Source organism: Musca autumnalis, unplaced genomic scaffold (genome assembly GCF_047663935.1).
Source record: "Musca autumnalis isolate F117 unplaced genomic scaffold, ASM4766393v1 scaffold_1, whole genome shotgun sequence".
Classification (NCBI taxonomy): domain Eukaryota; kingdom Metazoa; phylum Arthropoda; class Insecta; order Diptera; family Muscidae; genus Musca; species Musca autumnalis.
Window position 1 is genome coordinate 316,270,810 of NW_027411644.1, and position 27,021 is coordinate 316,297,830.

General features: G+C 36.2%; 2 protein-coding genes across 3 annotated transcripts in view; both read right to left on the bottom strand.

The window, feature by feature from the left end:
* Window positions 1–330: 330 nt before the first annotated feature.
* LOC141389981 (serine protease grass-like) lies at window positions 331–20,776 on the bottom strand. Of its 2 annotated transcripts, none has more exons than XM_073962345.1 (11): window positions 20,505–20,774; window positions 20,282–20,442; window positions 20,028–20,190; window positions 19,798–19,958; window positions 16,938–17,106; window positions 16,716–16,876; window positions 12,315–12,459; window positions 9,711–9,918; window positions 2,477–2,670; window positions 1,505–1,603; window positions 331–1,435 (listed from the first exon to the last, which is right to left on the bottom strand). In XM_073962345.1, the coding sequence occupies exons 1-11, from the start codon at window positions 20,557–20,559 to the stop codon at window positions 1,119–1,121; spliced, it is 1,833 nt and encodes a 610-aa protein (XP_073818446.1). In that variant the 5' UTR covers window positions 20,560–20,774; the 3' UTR covers window positions 331–1,118. The 2 variants fall into 2 exon arrangements, with proteins under 2 accessions (XP_073818446.1, XP_073818447.1); XM_073962346.1 differs by having other exon boundaries at window positions 435–1,435; window positions 19,798–19,955; window positions 20,505–20,776.
* Window positions 20,777–26,661: 5,885 nt separating this feature from the next.
* LOC141392761 (transmembrane protease serine 9-like) overlaps window positions 26,662–27,021 on the bottom strand; it is a 30,569-nt gene continuing 30,209 nt past the window's right edge. The window contains exon 12 of the mRNA XM_073965730.1: window positions 26,662–27,003. Coding sequence (XP_073821831.1) covers window positions 26,678–27,003 — 326 coding nt within the window. The 3' untranslated portion in view covers window positions 26,662–26,677. The remainder of the gene's footprint in view (window positions 27,004–27,021) is intronic.

The following is a 27,021-nucleotide window of genomic DNA, read 5'->3' on the forward strand; positions in this document are numbered from 1 at the left end:
AAACACCAAAGCAAGTTAAATAAAACACTGTAAAAACCCAAAATATTCCCAGCGAAAAGTTTGCCTCCAAAGAGGCAGTTAAATGATATGTACAAGTGATTTGGAAGTGCATCAAATTATGCATTTTCACTCATGATTTTTACAAGGGAGTGACCCCGGAAAGAGGCACTCCATTGCACCGCATTTTAACTGACCCATTGGCATTGCATTTTAACTGAACCTTTGGCACTGCATTTTAACTGACCCTTTGGCATTGCATTTAAACTGACCCTTTGGGGTAGAATAGGAGGCAGTCCAGAGCACGTGTTTTGAATAACAAGATAAAATGCATTTATTATTTGTGTAAAACAAAAATATTAATAACTTTATTAAATTAACACAAATTATGTAAATTCTCTATTGAATTCAATCGCAAACATGTGTGTTTCCTCCGCTCTTCATTTAATCCAAGCTTAAGTGCTTTTGCTTCATCTGCTAAATGGGTTTGATATTGTCTTCCCATCACCAGTTAAGATTTCGACATGTACTCCAACAGGACCTCAATTGGGAAATTTTCTTCTCGCGAGTTACCGGAAAAATGTTCACAAATTAAATATTATTTAGTTTGTATTAACAAATGTTTGGAAATGTTAACACGATTATCTCTTTTTGGAAATGTATTCCGCTGCCTGTAGAGATGTACAACCTGATTTATGTACATGTAGGGATCTCTAACAACTGCTAATAAAATGTAGTGAACGGAGTGCCTTTTTCACGACTCCGTTTGCACTGCAGCCGGATGCTGTTAAATTGTGAGGAATTGGAGTGCCTTTTTCACGACTCCGTTGAACTGCCTCCGGATGTTGTTAAAATGTGACAAATGGATGTGATTCTTTGGATTGCATCCAAATGCGGTTAAAATGTGAGGAATGGAGTGCCTTTTTCACGACTCCGTTTGAACTGCATAAAAACATGCCGTGAAAGAACTAGTCTACATTGCACTACTTCCAATTTATTTTGCTGGGTTAGAATACGAGACTGATTTCAGTAATTCAAGCCAAATGTATGTTTTTAATTATTTTTTTATTTTCCTTTTGATATTCGAGCATTGGAAATTTCAAATTGCATCAACTTACATTTTAGCTTACAATGATATGCGTTATCCATGGCATATGATGGCTTACATTTGTATAGACACCGGACAAAGTATCATTCAATTTACAGCGATCACGTCCTAATGCAACGACACCATATTGAATGAAACGTTTTTTACCATTGTATGGAGCAAATTGCATTAGTGGTCCACCACTATCACCCTTGCAGGTATCACGGCCAAATTCTTCGTCACCAGCACACAAACATTGCTTTTCGTTGTACTGTCTTGAATAATCGGCATTGCATTTGGATATTGGGAATTGTTGTATTTGGGCTTTAAGCAGAACATTCGAAGTGTATCCTAAAGATCAGATGACAGTCGTTTATATATTAAAATTAAATTAAAAAAACAAATAAGCATCCTACAAACCATGTTCTGTCAGTCCCCATCCGGATATTATTAAATCCGTATCAGGTTGAGGCTGAGCATAACTCAAATCATTGGGCAAACATATCGGTTTAATGTGTTCTGTAGAAAAAGAAAATTATTATATTATCATTAAAGTGGAGAAACAAAATATACAACTAAAATTGTTATTCTTGTTTTCGAATACCTATAGGTATTCAATAGCACGGTGCGCCTTAACCAACTTTAAATGAAATGTGCTTACACCTGTGAAGTTTTTGCTGAGTCTGAAACTAGATATAGATGAGAAAAATCCAAAGAACGGAGCGTTTTTTTAATAAATTGCGGCCAAAGTTCAAATTTCTAGTGGTTTTTAGGTTTTCACGATTTTGCTTAGAAATCGCAAGTCGTATCAAAATAGGGCCAAAAAAATGTTGTATCAGTGAAAATTCTCTACAAGACTGACCTTTATGGTATTTTCGTAGGTTTTACCATTTTGAGATATATAAGTTCAAATTAAGACAATGCACTGGCTGTATCGCCTCCTTATAAAATAGTGCCGTACTAACTTTAAATGAAAACAAACCTTAACTTTAACTTTAAAAGAAAAATTCAAAAACAAGAAAAAAATCGCCGGAGCGCCTTTTAAATAAATTGCGGCCAAAGTTCACATTTTTAGTTTTTAAGGTTTTCATGATTTTGCTAACATTACAATCCAGCAGATTTTCAATGTTGTTGGTATGATTACTTGTTTAGCCAAAAAATGAACTGGTAAAATTTTCTCTTCGATTGGACAATAAATGTGGCCTTTAGACCAATTTCGTGAAAGTTCAGCTTTGGCCCTATACAAATTATTATGGAATCTTTGAGGTTAAAGTGGCACGTGTTATCATATTCCGATAATTCTCAAACTTTGGCAATCTTAAAATCTAACAAAACTAGCCTTGTAAGCACCTTTCATTTAAAGTTAGTAAAGGCGCACCGTGATTGCCTTACCTTTAAACGTTACAGTTTGATTCAATTTGATCAGGGCAATATCATTTATACGATAGCGTTTACTATATTCGGGATGTATTATTATGTTTTCTACACCAACATCTTCCACTGGTGGATTACATCGAGTTATTGGTCCCTTTTTCATACAATCTTCTAGTTGGGAAATATCATATTCGCCCAGCCGTACAGCAACTCTGTAAAAAGGTAAGAAAAAAAAAAACAAATTAGAAATATGAAGTTGTGCGATTCATGAAATAACTAGTTCAATTGAACGAAATACGAACGTGGCTATCAGGTGATCACAAAAAAACCAAATTTATTACATTGAGATATATGAAAGGTAAGATGTTCGACCTATACAAGTAACAAACATCGACTCAGATGACTTCCTTGTTGTAAAAAAGATACATACCAGATGTATTCAAAGGTACGGAAAGACACAACGTGGAAGTTGGACAGCGGAAAAAATCACAAATGGAAAAGTGTGCACAAATTGGAATGCACGGAGTTATACATGAAGTCCGAAAATTCGATCATTGAGTGAAACATACAACTGATGGCTTTGGTGCCTGTAGTACATCCTCCTTTAGAGACGAGCAAGATAATCTGGTAACAGACACCACCCGGCAGAGTCTACGCAGAGTCATGCATTCCGTTCTTCACACTTTGACAATGTCTAATCTCTTAAGATGTTTTGGGTATTTTGAGTAATTACAACATTTTCTAGCATAAAAAGTAATAACCTATTTGATTTTATTATACCCTACACCACTATGTGGGGAGGGTATTATAATTTGGTTTTGGCCAAAAAGTTTGTAACGCATCGAAATAATGGTCGTAGACCCATACGTATATATACCAAAATGAATGTCTCGACGAGCTGAGACGATTTGAACCTTGTAATCACGCTACAGGTCGCAATTTTGATCGGATCGTCACAAAATTTTGGATTTTGATGGGGGCCCCGGACGGGAAGAAGCCTATTGATTTTGGTGATGGTCGGATAATATTCAGGGGTCGGAATGGGCAAAAAACTTAAGTGGATAAAAAGACAACGTTTTTTTTTCCAAGCGAATATCTCAGCTTCTGTATGGGGTATACCAAAAGTAAAACCTGACAATGAAAGCAGAAAATATCACCTTTCAAATGATGGAAAGTAGGTTCTAGTAGGTGATCAAATAACGAAGATATCACAATAGTCGCAAATAAAACCCAAATTTTCATTTTTGCGATTTTAATTATAATGACGAATATCACAGCTTTGGTTGGGGAGCTTCCAAACGCAAAGCCTCACTATGACAGTAAAAGATTCCATCTTTACAATGGTGCAAACTAGGTCGGCGTATGTGACCAAATAACGGAGATATCGCAATAGTCGGTAATACATCCCATTTAATCATTTTTTTTGGAAATCACGCTACAGGTCGCAATTTTGATCGGATCGTCACGAAATTTTTAAGGTTAATTGGGGTCTCACAGAGGAAGAAGATTTTGGTGATGGTCGGACAATATTTAGCGGTCGGAATGGGCAAAAAACGTATTTGGATAAAAATACAACGTTTTTTTCCAAAGCGAATATCTCAGCTTATATAAGGGGAATACCAAAAGCAAAACCTGTCAATGAAAGTAGAAAATATCACCTTTTTATGATGTTAAGCAGGTTCTCGTAGGTGATCAAACAGCGAAGATATCACAATAGTCGCAAATAAAACCCAACTTTTCATTTATGCGATTTTAATTATAATGACGAATATCACAGCTTTGGTTGAGGACATTCCAAAAGCAAACTACGAAGATATCGCAATAGTCGCTAATAGAATCCAAATTTTCGTTTTTGCGATTTTAATAATAATGACGAATATCACACTTTTGGTTGGGGACCATCTAAAAGCAAAGCCTGGCTAAGAAAGTAGAAAATTTCATCTTTAAAATTATGCAAAGTAGGTTGGCGTAGGTGGTCAAATAATAGAGATATCGCAATAATCGGCAATACATCCATTTTTTCCACTTTTTCTGCAATCACACTACAGGTCGGAATTTTGATCGGATCATCACGAGCTAGAAGATTATTGATGTTGGTGATGTCGATAGTAGTCAAATATAAAATTAAATATTAATTTTTTTGGTTCAGTTCGCCTTAAGTCATTTGGTATAAAAGCCAGATAGGTGAAAACTTTCGTATCTCCCTAAAAGAAATGTTTTCGAGTGAAAAAGATTATGCACAGAGGTAGTGGTGTATGGTATCACATAGTCGGTCCCGTACCGACTTTAGCCTTTTCTCACTTGTTTTTCAATGATATATTTGAGGTATAGCATTGTTGTGTTATTGGCATTATATTACAATATCACTAATACGATTCGAGTTCATACATGATCGAACTACTACCAAGCTTCTGTTTTTTAGGCGTTACGAAATAAGTCCCCAATGAAATAAGTCCCCAAACTGAAAATGAAATAAGTCCCCAAATTTGGGGCGTTATTTCATAATGAAATAAGTCCCCAAAAATTTAAATGAAATAACTACCCAACGAAATGAAATAACTCCCCAAAATAAAATGAAATAACTCCCCAAATATGGGGACTTATTTCATTATGAAACAAGTCCCCAATTTTAAAAATGAAATAATTTCCCAAAAACTTTCATCGATTGTTATGTTTTTTTGTTCGTATGCAGCAAAAATAGTAATTGATAACATATACAGTTATACAACATCAATTAAGATACAAATTTTCTAGGCAACAAGGCCACTTGAAGGCGTTATTTTGTTCTGCAATTGAGTTATTTTTCAAAGATTTTATTTTCATCTGAAAAACAAACTTTTCGAATTTCCTCTTGGGAAATATTTACTTTTGGTACCACATTTGTACACATACCGTTTCTCTCATATATTATCCAAGTTAAAAAGATTTTCACCGTTATCTTAACGTTTTCCAATAACTCTGTTGACTTATCTATTTCTTTGAAATATTAAGAATTTGAATGTAAATTGTTTTGTTGTGAAAATAGGTTGATATTTTGGTATGAAACAAAAATTCGCGCGAATTTTGGTTTCATACCAAAATATCAACCTATTTTCACAACAAAATAATTTACGATCAAATACGATGAATGGTAGTACGAGTAGTTGTTTGTGGGAAAAAGGACGTGTCTTGGTTTCAAGTTAAAAATTCGCGCGAATTTTTAACTTGATACCAAGACACGTCCTTTTTCCCACAAACAACTACTCGTACTACAATTCATCGAAAACGATTTACTTTCACAATCATATTTCCCTATGCTTTTAGTTATATATACTCCTTCTTCATTCTAATGATTAAGCTCCATATTTTTTTGTTAAACAAACTTTCCATCTTCCACATTCACTCTTGATTTGCAACCTTTTATGCTGCAAATGCAGGTGTTGTGTGTAAATCATTCTTGGAATATATAATACCTTCGAACTTTTTTCTCAGCGGCAATAATTTCGACTTCCATACTAATCAGTAGACGCTCTTCAAAAAACTACTTGATAAGCAATAACTACATGAGAAAGCACAACGACTGCGTGGTAAGTCCAGTGGGATATAATTTGCAATTTTAGAAAAATGAAATAAGTCCCCAAATTAATTTTTGGGGATTTATTTCATTTCTAAATTTGGGGAGTTATTTCATAATGAAATAAATCCCCAAATTTTTGTATGAAATAAATCCCCAGAAAATTGAAATAAATCCCCAAAAATTTAAATTATAGTTGTTGTTGTTTTGTGTATAAAATTTTGGGGACTTATTTCATTTTCAGTTTGGGGAGTTATTTCATTGGGGACTTATTTCCTAACGCCGTTTTTTATACCCTATACCACAATGTGGAAAAGGGTATTATAAGTTTGTTTTGGTAAAAATGCATGTAACACCGCGAAATATTCGTCGGAGACCCCCAATATTTCGCAAAGTAGCCTACATATGGAAAAAACCACTGACCTTTCCTCTGATGTAAATTGCAATAAAGTGTTTGCTAGATAACGGGCCTACTGCCTAATATATAATGGGTTCTGTGTAGAGAACCACATTTTTATCCCATGCTACATATTGTCTCTCCAAAAGTTTATGTAACACCACGAAATATTCGTCCTAGACCCCTTATTTGGTATGCCAAAATTCATATCTCGACGAGATAAAGCGATTTAGCGATGTGCGTCCGTCCATTAAAAATTGTAAACAAGCTTAAGGCCGCAATTATGGACCGATTGTAACGAATTTTTTAAGAAGGATGGGTTCGGGCCAGAATAGAGGTGATTAGTTTTTGGTGATGATCGTGAAATGTTCAGGGAATGAAATGGACCAAAAACAAAATTTTAACCAATTTTGTAGCGGCTCTGTAGGTCAAAATAATAACCCGCAAAATTTTAAACAAAGTTTGAGTTTATGATGAAGAAGAAGCGTACAAACCAACGTGAAGATCAGATAATACTTTGCGGGTTAAATGGACTGAAACTTTTGTGTGAAATTAATAAAAATTTCAATAACGTAGCGGTTAAACAACGGAAGTAGTAGTACTACATAAGTGAGTTTCATTACATTTTAGTTTGTGTGAACTAAGTTTTCCTTTCCTGCTATAAAAATGTCTTTGTCATGCTAGATAACTTTTTGGTTTTGGTAATAAGTATTATTCATTACATCTCTGATATTTGATAATTTAATTTTCACAACCATTGAAAATAAATTCCGTGGAGAGCGATTGTCCAGGGATAGTGGTATAGGATATCCCATGGTCGGCTCCGTCCGACTATAGACTTTTCATACTTGTTTTAATATATATACATATATATGTATATGAAGAAAAGTCAAATTTTTTAATATTCCATTTGAAAAAAATTAAAAAAAATTTGATGCTACATGAAAGATTTTTGGTACATGGGTTGAGAAAAAATTCCCATTCTCAAATCTGTTCGAGATACGAATTTCGGTTATTGCACGCAAAAGTTATGACGGTTTCAATTCTGATTATAAGAAAAAATCTTATAAAAACGCTAAAACGCGATTGATGTGCCAGTTTCTTCATTGACAAGGAAACGATCCACAGAAAACGCGATTAAATCCCCAAATATTTTCAAAACAATTTTTGGCAATTTTTTCGGTTCTTGCAGTTGCTGTTTTTGCCGTTCTACTGGATCGATTTTCACGATCTATGATTTATGTGATCCGGATCGCCAAAAAAACTAAAATATCTTGGGGTCCCAGCACAATCGAAAGGATCTTGTAAATACTGTACCCAAAAAATAGGGTTTTTCGAAAAAATATCGCACTAAATTTTGGCCTTTAGCAGTGGATTACTGTGATGCTGTGTGGGCTACATCGTCAGTATACATATCAAATTATGCGTAATCGCGAGTACATTAATCCTATTAATGGTTCTTAGAAAAAGCCGTATGCGCGTCCCTGTTATATAAAAACTACAAAAAACACCTAAAGTCTGGTTTCAATATGTCAGCATCCTTAAAACGTGGATGCTTTGGAAATTTTGAAAAGTGGTACATTAGAAGTGTAATCTTTATTTTTTATTCTTCTATTTTTTCTTTGGGCAGATATCCGTACTTTAAACGGTTTGACCAGCAATCGAATAACAACGTAAAAAAACTCGTTTGCTTCAACGTGTTTTTACCTATTTTTATTTTTATTCACTTACGCGGTCATAGGTTCCGCGCAAATTAACTTTTTTAGCCACATTTTTGAGTTTCGATCAAAAACACTTAATTTGGTCCAACTCTTCAATATTTCGCGTATTATAATAGTGCAAACCTTCGTTTAATCAATGTTAACATTTTTTGACTTTCTCTCATTTACATTTTTAATCTTATTTTCTTAAGAAAAAGTATAGCTACATATTTATTTTATTCTGAAACTCATAGTGAAATTTTGTGTAGAATTTTTCTTCTTTTGACATTTTTCACCTAGAACCAAGTTTCATATTACTTTCATCTATCAACTCGAATAAAATACGGAAGAATTTTTTTTTTTTATTTTCATGTTTATTCAGAAACATTTATACTTATATTTGCATGATATATGAATGATACATGAATAAACTCAGATGAAGACCGACTTTAACCCCAAAACGTGTTTTTCATTTTTAACGATTCCTGGCGATTAGATAGATTTGCAGATTTGGTGTATTATGAGACCTATAGTAAAATTTTAAAAGACCAAAAAGACCCCTTTGATAAAACGCATGAGGGTTAAAATTTTTAAAAAAAATCCCTCATCCGCTTCAGTAAATTTGCCAAAGACACTATACACCTAAAATGCAAGGTACTAGAATATTTCGAAAAAACTAGAAATGGGCGGAACTTGCCCCGTCTACTTTGGTTACTTTCCGATGTAAACTTAAAAAACGCCGATACGCGTGTCTCATATTTTTAGCTCTACTTTCATAATCTACTCGGTTTTCCCATAATTTTGAGAAAAAATTAATTTTGTTGTACAGTGTTATTATAGGTAAAATTCTGAAAATACATAAACTAGGGGGTCTAATCCCCTGCGTCGTAATTTATCTATTGAGAAATTGATAGTTCGAGAGCTCCTCTAAATTTGTGTACCATAAGAACAATGGAGCCTCGTGGAACTTCCTATTGAAAAGGGTCTAATTAAAAATCTACACCTAAGAACTTACAAAACTACAGAACTATAACACAAATAGAGTCACTTCTAAGCGCATTTTAATACGTCAGGCTTCACTCTAACGGATAGCAAAAAGAACCATTAATAAATTCTAATAACTCGTGATAATATGGGCAACAAATTCGAGGACTCCCCTTGCGATTTTGGGTATTTTTAACAAAAAAGGTCATGATATAGTTGCCGTTACTTCAAATATAACGTACAAGCAACGAAATTTTCATCACTTCAATTAAATTTTTTTGGAACTAAAAAAATAGCATTTTTGTCAAAAAATATTGAATTTGGACAAACTGTGCTTCGACATCGTTAAACGTACCGAATTACAACGACTGCATTGACGACTGGCCCTGTCATAAAAGTGAAAAATGGAGAGCCCTATAAAACGTCGTATAAATACAAGCCACATGTCGGTACACGGAGGTTGGAAGTGTCAAGGATCGATGGAGAGCCCTATAAAACGTCGTATAAATACAAGCCACATGCCGGTACACGGAGGTTGGAAGTGTCAAGGATCAATTTGGTTAAGCAACTGGCCTTATATTTCATATTGGGATAATAAATGTACATATGTATACTTACATTTGATAATTACGATTAATACAATGTGCCGCAGTTAATACATATCGTTGGGTTATCAATGTACCACCACAACGAAACTCATCTCCTGAAGGTCCGACATATTTCAGCAGAGCCATCCATGGAAATTCTGCCAAATCAGTTTTATTACCGTTGGCAATACGATAGCCATTATCCAAACCACAGCTCTGATTTTTTAAAATGTTGAGACCTATAACAAGAGATTTCAAATCGTTGCATGACTTTGCTTAGATACTATAAAATACCTGTGATAAAAATGAGTATGATGAACCTGTAGGATTCAAATTATTGTGAAAATATTTTTGTGGATACATGTGTGTGGCTTTATGTGTTGCCCATATCATGTTTGTATCAAGCGCACATCAGATTAGGGGTTAACGATAATTTTCCCAGCAAAGAACTCTCCAAAAATCTCTCCCAACTCGCTCTCTTTTACTAAACAATTTAGCTATCGAACTGCATTCAGTAAAATTTGTACAAATTATTAGGTTGTCGTACAGACCTATTGTATGTATCTGCAATAGAAATTATAGCCTCGTCTCCGTACTTTTTGATAGTAATAATAATAATTATTCCACAAACATCCCAGATGGGACAAGGGAGACTTCTCTCATATCAATGAGTGCACCCCGATTCATATTAGCTCAATGATATGTGAACTACTGTTTATTGCCGAGTCCGAACGGCGTGTCCTAAGACACCACTTGCAGAGAAGTTTTACAATGCTGAAATACTCAGGAAATGTCGCCAACATCACTCAGGGGTATTTTGCCATCGAAATAATGGTTTTAGACCCCAAGTATGTCTGGACGAAATGTGTTTCAGACAATTTGGAGTCGATTTAGCAATCCGTCTGTCTGGCTGGTGCGCACGATAACTCTCGAACGGATGAACCGACTTGATCCAAAAGTTGGCAATAGCAATATTTTGTCCAAACATAGTTTAAGTTCGAAGATGAGCTATATCGGTCCACTCCTTTCGGTACATCCCCCACAAAAGTTCCAAAATGTTCGGAAAATTTGTGGGCACGATAACTCTTGAAGGGAGTAACCGATTTGGTCCATACTTTGCACATCGTGAAATTTCTACCAGACTTACATAAGGTTTCAATATGGACTTAAACGGCCACTCCTTCGGGTACCTCCCACACAAAATTTCGGATAAGTTCAGTTTAGGACCTGCTCTCGACTCGCTTTGATTTTTGTTGCAACAACTTGTATTCACTTCCCCCCATACGACGGTACAAGTTTCATAAGGGGAAAGTTCATACTTCCTGAGAAAATAGCCGTAAAGGAGCAAAAAACCAATATGACACCGTGTGTAGTGGTTGGAGCGTAAAATAGCTCTCGAACGGATCTGTCGATTCGGTCCAAAATTTGGCCTTCGTAATATTTTATCAAAGCATAGTTTAAATTCGATGATGGGCTATATCAGTCCACTCCTTCAGGTACATCCCCCACAATACTACAAAAATGTTCGGGAAAATTGTGCGCACGATAACTCTTGAAGGGAGTGACCGATTAAATCCATACTTTGCACATACTAATATATCTACCAGATATAGATCAGGTTCGAATATGGAGTATATTTGTCTACTCCTTCCTCTCACACAAAATTTCGGATAAGTTCACTTTAAGACCTGCTCTCGTATCACGTTGATTTTTGTTTAATCGATTTGCATTCGCTACCTCCATTACGACGGTAAACGTTTTTTCAGGGGCAAGTCCATATTTCTTGGGAAAACAGCCCGAAAGGTGTAAAAAACTCCTATGTCACTACGAGTATATGTGGCGGTCGGAGAGCACGATAACTCTCGAACTGTTCAACCGATTTGATCCAACATTTGGTCTTCCAAATCCAACTTAGTTTCATGAGCAATACCGGTCCACAACATTCGGTACTTCTCCCCAATAATTAAAAAATGTCACTAAAATACTAGTCCAAACTTTGGATCTCCTAATATTTTATCAAAATTTAGTTTAACTTCTAAAATGGCCCATATCGGTCCTCCCTAAGGGTACCTGCGTTGCAAATGTTCAACATTTGTGTCTTAGTACAGTTAATACCTAATCCACATTTTTGGCGGCAAGTTCAAATGTCCAAAAAGGGCAACAAAATTCTGAGGAGACCTTAAATACATTCGATCTATCCGGAGGTGAAAGTTTCGCTTCACATTGGCTGAGGGTATATATCTGTCGGCAAAGCCGACTGACACTTTTTTACTTGTTGTTAGTAAAACTCGTAAAAGAGAGGACTGTAAAACAATTGTTCTCACACAAATTTGTCGTGTAAAAAGTTTTTAAAGAGTGCGCCATTCAGCGCCATTTTTGTTTAAAGAGAAGTGAACATTTTACAATATTTTTGTATACGGGAACGCTTTTACGGGTAAAATATGTAGGAGAGGTAAACATTTTAAAAACTTTTTAGTTCTGGAACAAAGCTTACAAAGCTTATTACAGTATAGTTTAGACTATACCTTGAGTTTAATATCGTTTAATACCGTGTTTGACGTTTAATATACTAAAACATCTGTCAAGAAATTGCATCGACGTTTTAGTGGTAATTTTCATAATAATTTGAGAGTACCTTCTATATTCAATTGATCAGGAACATGGTTTTCCTTTGTGTGTTCCGCTGATATGGATGTGAAATTTCTTAGCCCATGTATGCGAGCGTTTCTAGGCATAATTCCGATAGTCGGAATTATCTCCAGTTCACAACAAATACGAACCTAAAATGGAAAACGGAAACTATAGAATGCATAAATTATATGTTAATAATTATATTTAATTATACAATTATTAGACATCGGATTTTGCATATTTGCATATTTTTTAATATTAAAGATACGAAGATTCTGATTGGACCAAAATTCGTTTCAAAGAAATAAATTCAATGGCAGGGTCATATTTCGTATTTATTTTGCATATTTGCATATTTTGCATATGCACAAAATATGCAAAATATGCAAAAAAAAATATGCAAAATATGCAAAAAAAATATGCAAAATATGCAAAAAATATGCAGAATATTCAAAAAATATGCAAAATATGCAAAAAGATTTTGGCCGAAAATCGTCATAAAAGTCGTAAAATTGTCATTTAAAGTTAGAAAACCCATCAAAAAATACATAACAGTGTTCTAAACTAAGACTGTTGACCGTATAACGTCGATTTTTTCAGCAGATTAATTTGTTATTGAGACCATTTACTACAGTGTGGTGTAGGGTATACAAATATGGTATCGTAATACCATTTTTTTATTATTAAACTATGTAAAAATATAAAATTTTATAAAATAGCAAACGTTTTATGTAAAATGCAATATTTTCTTTTTTGTAGCATCTTAATTTAATTTGTAGCATTGGGCTGGTTTTAACTCAAAGGACCAAATCGATTTCTTTTGCCGGGGAGCCGCTTAAACATTTCAGTATTGTTAGATTTTAAGATTTTTCTTCCTATATTATCAAATTTTTGCGAATGAAAACGAATATATTTTACTTTATTTGAAAATGTTGCCTATAAGGGCGAAGATCTATTTTAATATTAATTTTAATTCATTTCTCGTTGGAGTCGAGCTTAATGACCGATGATGTTTGCAAGTGAAAAGGGAAAGCCGAAGATTCGAACCCCCACAACCACCATTATGTGACATGTTTCGCCTTTTGTAAAGACTCATCAGACATATCGGCCGTGGAATGGCATCGCTATCCATCAAACGTTTCCCTTTTCAAATGCAATTTTTGTTTACAAAGACGGACATTTGTACATTCATTGTATGGCTTCAATGACAAACGCTTACTTTTATTTTGTTCATACATATTTTAATTTACTTATGCCCGTAATTTCAACGTCTTGGTAAACGGGTAGGTAGCTACCTATTAGTTTTTTCCCCTAAGCGTTTGGTAATTTCTACATGCAATTTACCGAGGCGTGTAAATTTTGAAATCATGTGGTAATATTGGTGATTTTCATTCATGATTTCGCCAAATCATTGCCACTTAGAAGTGTTTTACAACTTTTAACACATTGGCAACGATTAACCAGGTAAAATCCTTGGTGTAAGTAACACGGCCGTTTTTGACTCGGTAACGTTACCTATGCGTTGAAATTATAAAATGTTGCTTACACGGGAGATATGTATCTGTGAACTCATAGATAACTACGCGTTGAAATTACGGGCATTAAGGGACTGACGTAATGTGGTTTAGGAGCCATCTGGGTACAGATGACAACTTCGTGATGAACTCTACTCCTTGCTATGTCGCTCACAATTTTTAAGTTATTTACCATCCTTTACCCCTCCTGGTAATTGATGTTCTGTGGTCAAATTGCAGGATCTTTTTCAAGAAATTCGGAGTTAAAGTTTAATTTCTTGAACAACAATTAAGTCTCACTTGTAATTATGCCTGGTAAACCTTTTTCTAGGAATTTCGCAGTTGGTTTTTGTAAGTTTGGATCGATTATTTCTGGAGAAATTTCTATCTTTTTTTGTCGTCTTTTGGATCTATCAGATCAAACAATGCCAGACCAATAAGTTCAGGACTAAGGTACCACATATGATTTATCATTTTGTTATTTCCTTTATCTGATATTTGTTTGTGAATGCCTTTCGTATTAAGTAAATCTTCAATTCGGTTTAGGTCTTGTTTTGGACCTAAAAATATTTCTGAATATCGTTTTCAATATTTTTTGTATTAAACTCAATCTATTGTCTCTATTTCTTTTTAACCTATTGATAATGTTTACCCAATATATCCTATATTATATCTATATAAACATTATCTTGTTCATTGTTGTCGTGTGGGATACCAAATAAATAAATAAAAAAGAAAAAACATTCTGAGGGCGACCAGTCTCGAACGATTTAAACGCAAGGTGCTTCTACGGCCTCTTGTTCTTGGGAAGTGGGCTGGGCAGTAGTTTTAAAACACTCTCGCCTACTTCGAACTTGGATTTGTCAATCGCAGACTATTCTTATAGAAATCGCTTGAATATGTTTGTTTGATGTCCGGATGTGCTTCCAAACTTGCAGTCAAAAATCCCTCTCAACAATTTTCTAACAAGTTACGGTGGTACAGAAGCTCTCAACCTAACATCTGCTCGAGCTGGCATTTGTACACAGCTAGTTCTTGTTTCTCCCATGAGCTACTGTAAGTTTCAGGAACGCCTAGGAGTTGTTTTTTTTACCCCCATGTGATACCAGAACAGCAACCCGTTTTTTCTTCTCTGTTTTGAGAATATTTGGTAATAGCTGTTGAGTTTATTTTTCACGGTTTATTCTTCGCTGTTGGATAAAATTTCTAGAGATCTTATATTTGTAAGGATCCTCTCCGATAGCTTCTACTGTAGCCATGGTGATACTAGTAACGTTCCTATACACCTTATAGGGGTCCACCGCCAATGACAATTGCATAGTTACGATTTTCTTGAAGCCACGCTTGATTGTTTTCGGGACAGATGGTTCTTCAGATCCTACGATACGTTTAGCATCAAAACAAGACCTAGACCTCATTGAAAACGTATTGAAATATGAAAACATTGACACACAAATTTCAGAAAAAGGAAATAACAACATAATTAATAATCTGTGGTATCTTAGTCCAGAACTTGCTGACCTGGCATTGTTTGATCCAACGGTGCAAAACGCCGTAAAGAGCAAAAAGGCGACAAAAATCTTCACAAAGCAAAGATTCAAATTTCTTCAAAAATATTCGATCCAAACTTCCAAAACAGCAACTGCCGAAAATCCTAGAAAAGGGTTTGGCATAATTCTTGTCGTTCAAGAGATAAAACATTAACTCCGAATTTCCAGGAGGCGCAAAGGATGGTAAACAACTTGAAAGTTGCGAACTACATAGCAGAGCGTTCTTCAAGTAAAAAGCTCCAAAAGCACATGATGTCTGACTCTCGAATAAATTTTTTTTAGAACAAAATGTAAAAGACGTTTGTTTTCATTCCAAAAATTGATAAAAATTAAGAAAAAAAATTTTAATAGTCTCCATTTTCGCACGTTTTTCGAGACATTGGCTTTATTATCTCGAAATCAGTAATATTTACGTATTTTGTTTTTCAGCAAGAAATATTAAGAACAGAATGGCCTTTAATTTATTGCTTAATTTGGACAAAAAGCTTTAACCATTCCAGAGAAATGGGTCGCCGAAATCGATAAATAGCCAAACAATCGAGATTTTCATAACTTTGAGGCCCTAGTGGCACGTGTTAACATATTCCAATTGTGCTCAAACTTTGACAGTCATAAAATCTGACCAAACTAAACACTTTATGCGGGTGCCGCCTAAAAAAATCCGTCATCGATTTATTCCCTTTGAACAAAAACAGCCCACTGCTACAAATTATGACAAAGAAAATATTGATTTTTACATAGAACGTTTGATATTTTATCAAATTTAATGTTTTTGCATAGTTTAATAATAAAAAAATGGTATTACAATACCATTCTTTTATACCCTACACCACACTATCGTAAACGGTCTCAATAACATAATAATCTGCTGAAAAAAATCGACATTAAACGGACAACAGTCTTAGTTTTGAACACTTTAAGTTATTTTTTACGGGTTTTCCAACTTTAAATGACGATTTTCGACCAAAATCTGTTTGCATATTTTGCATATTTTTTGCATATTCTGCATATTTTGCATATTTTTTGCATATTTTGCATATTTTTTGAATATTTTTTGCATATATTTTGCATATTTTCTGCATATTTTTTGCATGTTTTTGATATGACCCCAAATATCGAAAAATTTTCACTTAAAACGCCTAGATCCAAAATTTGAGTCCAATCGGATAAGAAATAAAAAACATGCAAAAATCCGATGTCTAACAATTATTAGTCCCCACTAAGATTACGATTAATGTTGATAAACATGTTTCAGAATCAAGTAAGATATGTTTGATACGATAAAAAGAGACTAGTTTAAATGTCTTATAATATATACTGTCGTTACTAGTTAATACGTGCCACAGTTTCATGATCTTTGGAACATTTCGCATCTTCTATGTAGTTTTTAAGATTATCGGGTAAATTTCCATTATACTGTTTATTCCCATCGTGTAGGAGGGGACATTGCGAATATTGAACACAGAATCCATTGCGATTATGCGGGGTAAGGCATCGTTCTTCTGCACATAAATAACGTTTAAAATTGTGTATATGCACTTTTTAATGATGATTATAAAGTACCTTCCATATTCAATTGATCAGGAACATGTATTTTCGTGGTTCGTACCAACGGTTGTGATCTGATAACCGTTATCCTATTTCTATTCCACCATTTCCAAGGCGTTATTCCGATAGTCGTTGTTTCTATTTTTGGTTCTATGTCCATCTTTAGTTCACAACAAAGACGGTCCTAAAACAGCAAACAAAAGAATAATTGCTAATTAATTTCTCGTTAGAGTCGATCTTAATGACCGATGATTTTTTTGCCATTGATAATTATGAATGTTTATAAAGTTGACGTTTGCCACCCACACCACCACCATCTATACCTAAATGACAGAATAAATTATAAATTTGTTTTATTTTTAAATCTTTCTTCGTTATAGTAATTCCCACCAATTGTTTCATATTTGCGCCCATAGGACGGTACCACCCGAATTTCGGTATTAGCCGGCAACCTTGACACTCAGTTGTCGTGGACCCGGGTTCGAATCGCTGCCTGGCTCATGCTGAAGTTATTTTTTATTATATATAATGTCACTATAATTAACCATCGCCTTAATAAGGCAAAAATAACAAGTAAAAAAGTATCAGTCGGCTGTGCCGACAGAGATATACCCTCAGCCTGTGCAAATTGAAACATTTTTTTCTCAAAAAACGTATGTGTTTAGGGGGTTTCAAAATTTTGGTCGTATGAACCGACGAAAATGTTGATTAGGATTTAAGTTCAAAAATTTTGCGGAAAAGGTACTTAAAGGAATGGACCGACATAGACCATGGGGGTGCCATAGGGGGTTTTTACACCCTTCGGCCTGTTTTCTCAAGAAGTATGGACTTGCCCCTGAAACAACTTTTACCATCGTAATTGAGGGAGCGAATGTAAGTTGCTTCAACAAAAAGTTGCGTCAACAAAGTGATTCAATAGGAGGTCTTAAAGTGAACTTATCCAAAATTTTGTGTAGGAGGTACGGGATGGAGTGGACAAATATAGTCCATATTCGAACTTGATCTATATCTGGTAGATATTATGAGAATGTGTAAAGTATGGACTAAATCGGTCACTCCCATCAAGAGTTATCGTGCGCACATTTTTCCGAATATTTTTGAACTTTTGTGGGGTAGGTACCTGAAGGAGTGGACCGATATGGATTATCTACGAACTTAAACTAAGTTTGGAAACAATATTACGAAGGCCAAAGTTTGGCCGGAATCGGCATTTGCGGTCGAGAATTATCTTGAGCTTCCACCCATAAACATGGTGTCATAGGCTTGGTTTTTCAACTTTCAGGCTATTTTTTCAGGAAGTATGGACTTGCCCCTGAGGAAACTTGTACCTTCGTATAGGAGACAGTGAATACAAGAGGTTACAACAAAAACCGAGGCGATTCGAGAGCAGGTCCTAAAATGAACTTTTCCGAAATTTTGTTTGGGAGGTACTCGAAGGAGTTTACCGATTGAGTCCATATTGGAACCTCATCTAAGTCTGGTAGAAATTTCATAATGTGCAAAGTATGAACCAAATCGGTTACTTACTTCAAGAGTTATCGTATGCACAAATGTTCCGAACATTTTCGAACTTTTGTGGGGGAGGTACCGGAAGGAGTGGACCGATATACTCCATCTTTGAACTTGAACTAAGTTTGGACAAAATATTACGAAAGCCAAATTTTGGACCGAATCGGCAGATCCGTTCCAGTGTTATCTTGCGCTCCATCCACCACACAAGGTGTCATAGGGTTTTTTGTAACTTTCAGGCTATTTTCTCAAGAAGTATGATCTTGCCCCTAATGAAACTTACAGCGTCGTATGGAGGACAGCGAATACATTTTGCGTAAACAAAAATCAAAGCGATTCGAGACCAGGTCCTAAACTGAACTTTTCCGAAATTTTGTGTGGGAGATACCCAAAGGAGTGGACCGATTGAGTTCATATTGGAACCTCATCTAAGTTTGGTAGAAATTACACGATGTGCAAAGTATGGACCAAATCGGTTATTCCCTACAAGAGTTATCGTGCGCACAAGTTTTGCGACAATTTTTGAACATTTGTGGGGGAGGTACCTGAAGGAGTGCATATAGCTCCACTCCTTCAGGTACCTCCCCCACAAATGTTCAAAAATTGTCGCAAAACTTGTGCGCACGATAACTCTTGTAGGGAATATCGAACCATCTTCGAACTTAAATCGAATCTGACAAAATATTTCGATACCCAAAATTTGAACCGAATCGATTGATCCGTTCGAGAGTTATCGTGCGCACCAGCCTGCCAGACAGACAGACAGACGGACGGACATTGCTAGATCTACTCAAAATTGTCTGAAACGGATATCGTAGTAAAATACTTGGGGTCTAAAACCATTATATCGATGAGGCACATTTTTGGTCGTATCAAAGTGTAAATACCTTCTTTAGCCTAAAGGCTGAGGGTATAAAAAATAATTTCAGCATGAGCCAGGCTGGGATTCGAACCTGGGTCCCCGACAACTGAGTGTCAAGGTTGCCGGCGTCTTAGCGTTCTGAGTCACCATCAACTTGTCAAAATCTTCTGATATAGAAGAGCAAGTACTAATGACGTAGGAATAAAACTTACCATAGTATTTGTGAACATTGAAAAATGGGATTACCAAGCAGGGCTATAGGAAAAATTTGGAGTTTCAATTAACTGACATAGTTTCGCATATACATTTATCTGATGAATTGCGTATATATACTAGTTGCCAAGCTTTGCCTTCGTCTGCCACAAAAACAACATCCTAATATGCCCGAAGATCGGCCTAACCACCCGTGAAACATAGCATAATGGTTGGATGCGTGGGACTTCGGTAGACTCCTAATTTTTCAATGTATCTCTTAGGTCTAAACCGCCCAACTTCTTTACTTACCTCCGTTTCATGATCGCTGGAACATTTTGCTTTATTTAAATAGTCTTGAACATGCACTGGCAAATTGTCTCCATACTTTTGAATCCAATCGTTCCGCAAGGAACACTGCGAATAATGTACACAAAATCCACTGATGTTAAGAGGGGTAAGACACGGTTCTTCTGATCAACGTTTAACATGTTTAATGAGAAATCGTTTAATTTCAATTGATAGGAAATGTATTAAAATACCTGCTATATTCAATTGATTGGGAATAGATCGTTGAGTTGTAGTTGAGCCGGCTGTTGAAGTCACTTCATTTGATGGGGGTTTGTATGCATCGGACCAGGGAGTATTTGTCGTTGTTATTATTTGCGGCTTCGTTTGCGTTTCATTTTCACAGCAATATCGTATCTAGAATATTAGATAGTAATATTAACATTTTTTAATATTATGAAAAAAAAACGGCGAGAAAAAATGTAAAAAAAGTTTAATAAATACTCACCTCCTTTTCAAACGGACCGGAACATTGTGCTTGCCTAATATATTCCTTTAGATGTGGTGGCAAGTTATTGTTGTATTGAACATTCCATTTGTTCAAAAATTCACATTGTGTGTAATGAACACAGAATCCCTTGGTTTCGTTTGGGGTAAGGCATTGTTCTTCTATTGGAAAAATATTGTCAAATTAATTTGCCATATCGATAACAATAAATGAACAAACTTACGGCATCCAACTATGCTAACGAGTATTAGGAAAATAAAATATTCTAGGGAATCCATCCCACCGACTGACTATACACCTCAAGCGTTAAATTTTGACTGAGTAAATTATGGTCGCTTTATTGTTTATTTCAGCTAATTTAAATCCTAATTATGACGCCTACGTCGCAGTTTATCAAACACATACTAAACGACGTAATTATTGGCGCAGCATGCTATGCGCCCAACTGTAAATATATATACGAATGAAATACCTTAGCTTTGGATTTAAGTCTTCTAAAACTACAAATGTTATTTGACCGCAACAGCGTACAACTTTAGTTTGTAGTACAGATAAGAGTTTACTTTGGGTGGTTATAGCAGAACGTTTACTCTTGAAGCAGAACGTACAATATGATTCATAGCTCCTCGGCTTTCTTTTCAATACAATGCACGGAAGCATCACAACATTGGCACAATGTTATCGTTTTAATTTTCTGCAGAAATCTGTTATCCTCCAAAAAGACCTTCCTCTACTGCGTTTTCTTCAGAAATATTTTCTGCCGAAATTTGATACGCTACAATGTTATTGTTTTTGTGCACCATTCATAACAGAAATGCCAATGTGATCATGACCTCACTCAATAATTTTGTGGTTTCCTCTATCAACGTAAGGGACGGTACCTCCACTTTCTGTGAGAATGAAGAAATCTCTACTCTTAGAAAATTTATCACGGCGCACAGTGGTTGATTTGAAATATTTAGGCGGCCAAAAATATTTTTGGGCGTTAATGGCTTCGAAAGGCAGTATTTAAAAAAAATATGTATTTATTTAACAAAATAAATAAGAAAAACATATATTTTATAATAAAAACCCTTTTTATTTTCATAAATCATAAATAAATAAAAATTATAAATAAATTAAATTGTCTTATTAAAAGATGTTTCTATCTTGACTTCTTCGTGCTCAATACATGATTGTGTGTGGAGCTCGGCAGGTTCTAATAGTTCTATAACTTCACTGGAAAACATCTTGTGTGAAGTTTTCTTTAACGATCTTTCACTACTTATGAGTGGATCTGAAGTAAGAAGCAATCTTTGATAAATATCACGGTTGCATTCTTCCCTTGAAAAATGTTTATTTCGAGCTTCTGCAGCCTTCTCCGACAATTGACCGATTGGCAGCAGTGCATTATCTATGATGGTCGTCGCCCCATGTAATAGTAATTTATGCATTGTTGGAGTCATGGGATGCCAGTCGTATAATTCCACATACATTTGCACGGTGTTGAAGGTACATTCTTTGAATTTTGTTGTATTTATTTTGTGTCCACTTGAAATCGTCTCTAATAAAATTTTAAATCTATGTATTAATTCGTGGTTGGGTGACCTAGGGGATGGAAGATACCAAGCAACGGTCCTGACCGGTTTTAACATGGCAAAGCCCAGGATTTATCTTGGTCCCTCTTTCATCCCAAGTGGACACTGACCTCCCCGTGGTGTCACCTGGGGAACTGCCTTTAACACACGTTAAAGGTAGTGAGCTAACATGTGCCGCGCGTTCGTCCATAAGAACGTTAACGGTTTGGGCGTCGGGTTAGTAACCCTCCCCTAGAAAAAACAGCCTACTATGAAAAAACGAAAGAAAAGAAAAACAAACCCCTCTAAAGTTGACGAACCCCGCAAACGTTTTAAGGACCATGATCTGCGAATCTGCACCTGGAATGTTCGCACTTTTTATAGAGAAGGTGCAGTCTTCGCATTGGCAGACGTACTTGAAAGGTACAAGACCGATATTACTGCCATACAGGAAATACGATGGATTGGGAAAGGCGTCACAACAACACCTAAAGGTGACGCACTGTATTATAACTGCCATGACGTAAAGCATGAGTTTGGTTGCGGATTCGTAGTTAGTCGGAGGCTAAAACAACTTGTATCTAACTTCACCCCAGTGAATGAAAGACTTGCTGCAATTCGAATAAAAGCAAAATTCTTCAACATCAGCTTTATTTGCGCTTATACTTCCACTGAAGAAAAGGACGAACAGACCAAAGATATATTTTACGAGCGCTTAGAAGAAACATATGACCGTTGCCCTGCCCATGACATTAAAATCATTCTGGGCGATTTTAATGCCAAAATTGGAAAGGAGAATATCTTTGGCCCAACAGTCGGGAAATTCAGTCTCCACAGTGAAACATCTGACAATGGTATGAGGCTGATAGACTTTGCAGCTGCAAAAAACATGGTAGTTAGCAGTACCAGATTTAATCATCTCGATATTCATAAGGGCACCTGGCTGTCTCCAGATCAGAAAACAACAAACCAAATTGATCATGTTGTGATAGATGGAAGACATTCATCGAACGTGTTGGATGTACGATCGTTCCGAGGCGCAAACATTGATTCGGACCACTACCTTGTTGCAGCAAAGGTACGCACCCGCTTAAACGTAGCAAACAAAGTACGAACAGACACAACACGAAAGTTGGACATCGTTAAGCTGCAATCACAACAGATAGCCACAGCATATTCCACTCAACTAGCCCAATTGCTTAATCAAAGCACTGCTCAGCCCGATAACAATCAGCGCAATGGCAAAGTATTGCCCACTCCATGCAAACAGCCGCAAAATCCATACTTAAATACCAGAGACCGCCCAGCCAAGATGAGGTAAAGACAGCAATAAATCGGCTGAAGAATAATAAGGCAGCAGGGGCCGATGGCTTACCAGCCGAGCTGTTCAAAACCGGAGGCGACACGCTGATAAGGTGTATTCATCAGCTAGTTAGCATCATCTGGCAGGAAGAACGAGTACCCGACGATTGGAACCTGAGTATCCTGTGCCCCGTCCACAAAAAGGGAGATAAGACTGTATGCTCTAACTATAGGGGCATAAGTCTACTCCCTATTGCCTACAAGATGCTGTCAGGGATATTGTGCGAACGACTAAAGCCTATGGTCACGAGATAATTGGACCATACCAATGCGGCTTTAGACCTGGCAAGTCCACCATTGACCAGATATTTACCCTGCGGCAAATCCTGGAGAAGACCCAAGAGATGCAGATCGACACCTACCACCTTTTTGTCGATTATAAAGCAGCCTTCGACAGCCCTCTGCGTTCCAAGGTATTCCAAGCCATGTCTGAATTTGGTATCCCCGCAAAGCTCATCCGGCTTTGTAAAATGACTTTAACTGACACGAGGTCCTCAGTTAAAATAGGAAAGAACTTCTCCGAAGAGTTTGGTACCAAAAGAGGTTTCATACAAGGAGACAGCCTTTCGTGTGACCTCTTCAACATCCTGCTAGAAAAGGTTATACGAGAGGCAAACGTCAAAAGAAGTGGCACAATCTACACCAATAGTCACATGTTACTTGCTTATGCTGATGATATAGACATCATGGGCCGATCAGTAAAAGAAGTAACTGATACCTTTATAAAGGTCGAAGGAGAATCTGCTAAAGTGGGTCTGGCGGTAAACGATGAGAAGACCAAGTTGATGGTGTCGACGCGTAATGCGTCCATTGAAATCGGACCAACTGTTGAAGTTGGTTCCTATAATTTTGAGGTAGTAAAAGACTTCGTATACCTCGGCACCTCCGTAAACACAACAAGCGCAAACAAGTGGATGATGAGATGAAAAGGAGCGGTATTCCAGAGTGCGAAGCAACAAATAGAGAGGAATGGAGATCTCTTCTAAGTTCGGCCTATAGAACAAATGTTCTGTAATGGGCCAGCTAAGTAAGTAAGTATTAATTCGTGGTTAATGCCTGTTATGTCCGCCGCTAATTCTGTGTTTTCAAAAAATCTCCTACACGTATTGCCATCATTGGTATTACCAAAATTGGTTTTAGGCATGTCCACCAACAGCCCAGTTTCTAAGCAGAATCTTTCTTGGATTTCTTTTTTCCTTTCTTCTTCTAATACTTTTTCTTCCTGGGTCCTTTTCTTGCCATATTTCTTCACGGGCAATTTATATGCCAAATGCAGAATGCTTTCAAAAATACGTATTTTTGTGTGCAATACCGAAATTCCAAACTCAAGAGCATCGGGATTTATCTCGTTCCTTTTTGCTTAAATTATTGAAGTCTTTGGAAGTGGCGCCACATATATAGCATCGGCTAGTTGAGGTCGTGTTGGTTACAGCATTGCAAACTTTGCCATCAACCATGGTAATTTTTAAAATGTGATTATAAGCAAATTCTTTTCCATCAATATTTACTTTTGTGAGAGTGAGGTTCTTAATTTCATTTTGCACATAACTTATTTCCTTTTTTGTTACATCTGTAGTTTCTTTCACATACCGAAATCTGATGGGGCGGCAAAATCGTGGTGATGATGGTGTTGGGTTTTGCCACAACACTTTGTTTTCTTTACCACACAAATAATTTGAAGTGGGACAAATAACTCAAAAATATACTAGCATCGGATTCGGCTTCTCCCGAGAATTTTTGTTTGTACCGAGCTTGTTGTGACCCGTCACACCCCCATTTATAAATGGTCGTTAATGAATTTCTTTCAATTTCGTTAAGGGTTGATAACACTTCTTCCAGGTAGATTAATAACCGTTGAATAGTATGATCCATTAGGTATTGTAAATAAATTTCTGTGCAGGTAGCCGTTACTCGGAATGCCGTCTTTGGTGGGTAGCATTCTTGTTTTGCTTTCAACAAAAAGTCGTAACAAGGGTAATGCTTTGGGTTAGTTGCCCTTATTATTTCATATTGTCGTCTTGTTAGATCTACGAATCTTCTACGAACATTTTGAGTGCTTGGAACGGGGTCAAAGGAGCAATTGTTTCATTGGTCATGGAATAAGCTTTTCTATATTTACTAGCCTTTGTTGGTGAATTTCCTATTTCTTTGAGCAATTTTGAGGCAGTTCTTTTTCCATCCGTTTGCAATACGACTTGTGCGGCATGTATAATCATTTCATCATCAACATTTGATCGAATTTCCTCAGATTTTCTTCTCTTGCTTCGTTCGCTCGAATCCGAAAATGATTTGCTGGTTGATTAAGAGAATGCACTGGTATTTCAAAAGTGCCTTCCAGCCACTTCTGGTTGTTTTTCATAAAAACTTCTTCAAATTTATGAGCTTTTAGCCATCTCCGTTTAAATTCGTGTTTGATCTAGGAAAATGTATGATTAAGACTCTTTTTTCTTTCCACAGTGTCTCCGCAAGACAATAGCAAGTGGTTTTCTAAAAACTCCAATTTCTCATCCAAACTTGGTAAATTTTGTAGTTGCGTTTTCTCAAAGAGACATTTGCGCGTCAGATCAGTATAGGACTTGCTCTCGAATCGCTTTGATTTTTGTTGTAACAACTTGTATTCACACCCCCCATACGACGGTACAAGTTTCATCAGGGGCAAGTCCATACTTCTTGAGAAAATAGCCTTAAAGGTGCAAAAAACACCTATGGCACCGAGTGTAGTGGTTGGAGCGCAAGATAATTCTCGAACGGATCTGTCGATTCGCTCCAAAATTTGGCATTCGTAATATTTTGTCCAAACTTAGTTTAAGGTCAAAGAAAAGCCATATCGGTCAACTTCTTCAGGTACCTCCCCCATAAAAGTTCAAAAATGTTTGGAAACATTGTGCGCACGAACTTGCATTCGCTGCCTCCATTACGACGGTAAAAGTTTTTTCAGGGCCAAATCCATACTTGAGAAAACAGACCAAAAGGTGTAACAAACCCCTATGGCTGGAGAGCACAAAGTGATCAAACGATTTGGTCCAAATTTTGGCCTCTGTCATATTTTGTCCAAACTTAGTTTCAGTTCGGAGATAGGCAATACCGGTCCACAACTTCCGATACATCCCCCCAATATTTAAAAAATGTCACTAAAATGCTATGCACGATATCTCTTGAACGGGCTGAGGGTATATCCCTGTCGGCAAAGCGGACTGATACTTGTTTACTTGTTCTTTGTATTGTTGCAACCATAGACTAATTAATGTACAGACGAAGAAATATCCATGTAATGCGCGGCGTTGTACATCAAACCAAATAACTCAACATTATTCGAAGACAATTTTTACGGGTTAATTGCAAGATTTTGCTCCACATTTTCTTTTACATATCCTGAGCACTAGGGTTATGACTTTTTTACCTAAGATTACATAAAATCTTGTATACTTTTTTATTTAAATATTATTTCCATAACTAATTTAATTTTTCATTTTACATATTATTCTAATTTTATATGATCCGTAATCCACTGCATATAATGAGAGACATTGGCATAAATTCCGGGAACATTTTTCTCTCCACATTTATCAACTCCGACCGTTACAATGCCATATTGTACAAAACGCGACTGACCATTATAAATGTCAAGAAAACCAAGTGGACCACCAGAATCTCCCTTACAGGCATCAACTAAATCTTTCGAACCGGCACATATGTGACTAGTATTGAGATGATGACGAAAACGATACGGTTGAAGTTGATTTTCACACGTAGCAATATCGACACGCGGTACTAGTGCCACTTTTAAAACATCCGAAGAATTGCCTTTAATAAAAAGAAGAA

What these genes read in the sequence shown, in the direction of transcription:
- LOC141389981 (XM_073962345.1), bottom strand. Translation starts at nt 20,559, where the DNA reads ATGGATTCCCTAGAATATTTTATTTTCCTAATACTCGTTAGCATAGTT. An exon ending in CCAGCGATCATGAAACGGAG is followed by an intron (nt 17,107 to 19,797) that starts GTAAGTAAAGAA and finishes TTGCTGTTTTAG; the next exon opens with GACCGTCTTTGTTGTGAACT. An exon ending in TCAAACTGTAACGTTTAAAG is followed by an intron (nt 1,604 to 2,476) that starts GTAAGGCAATCA and finishes CTTTTTCTACAG; the next exon opens with AACACATTAAACCGATATGT.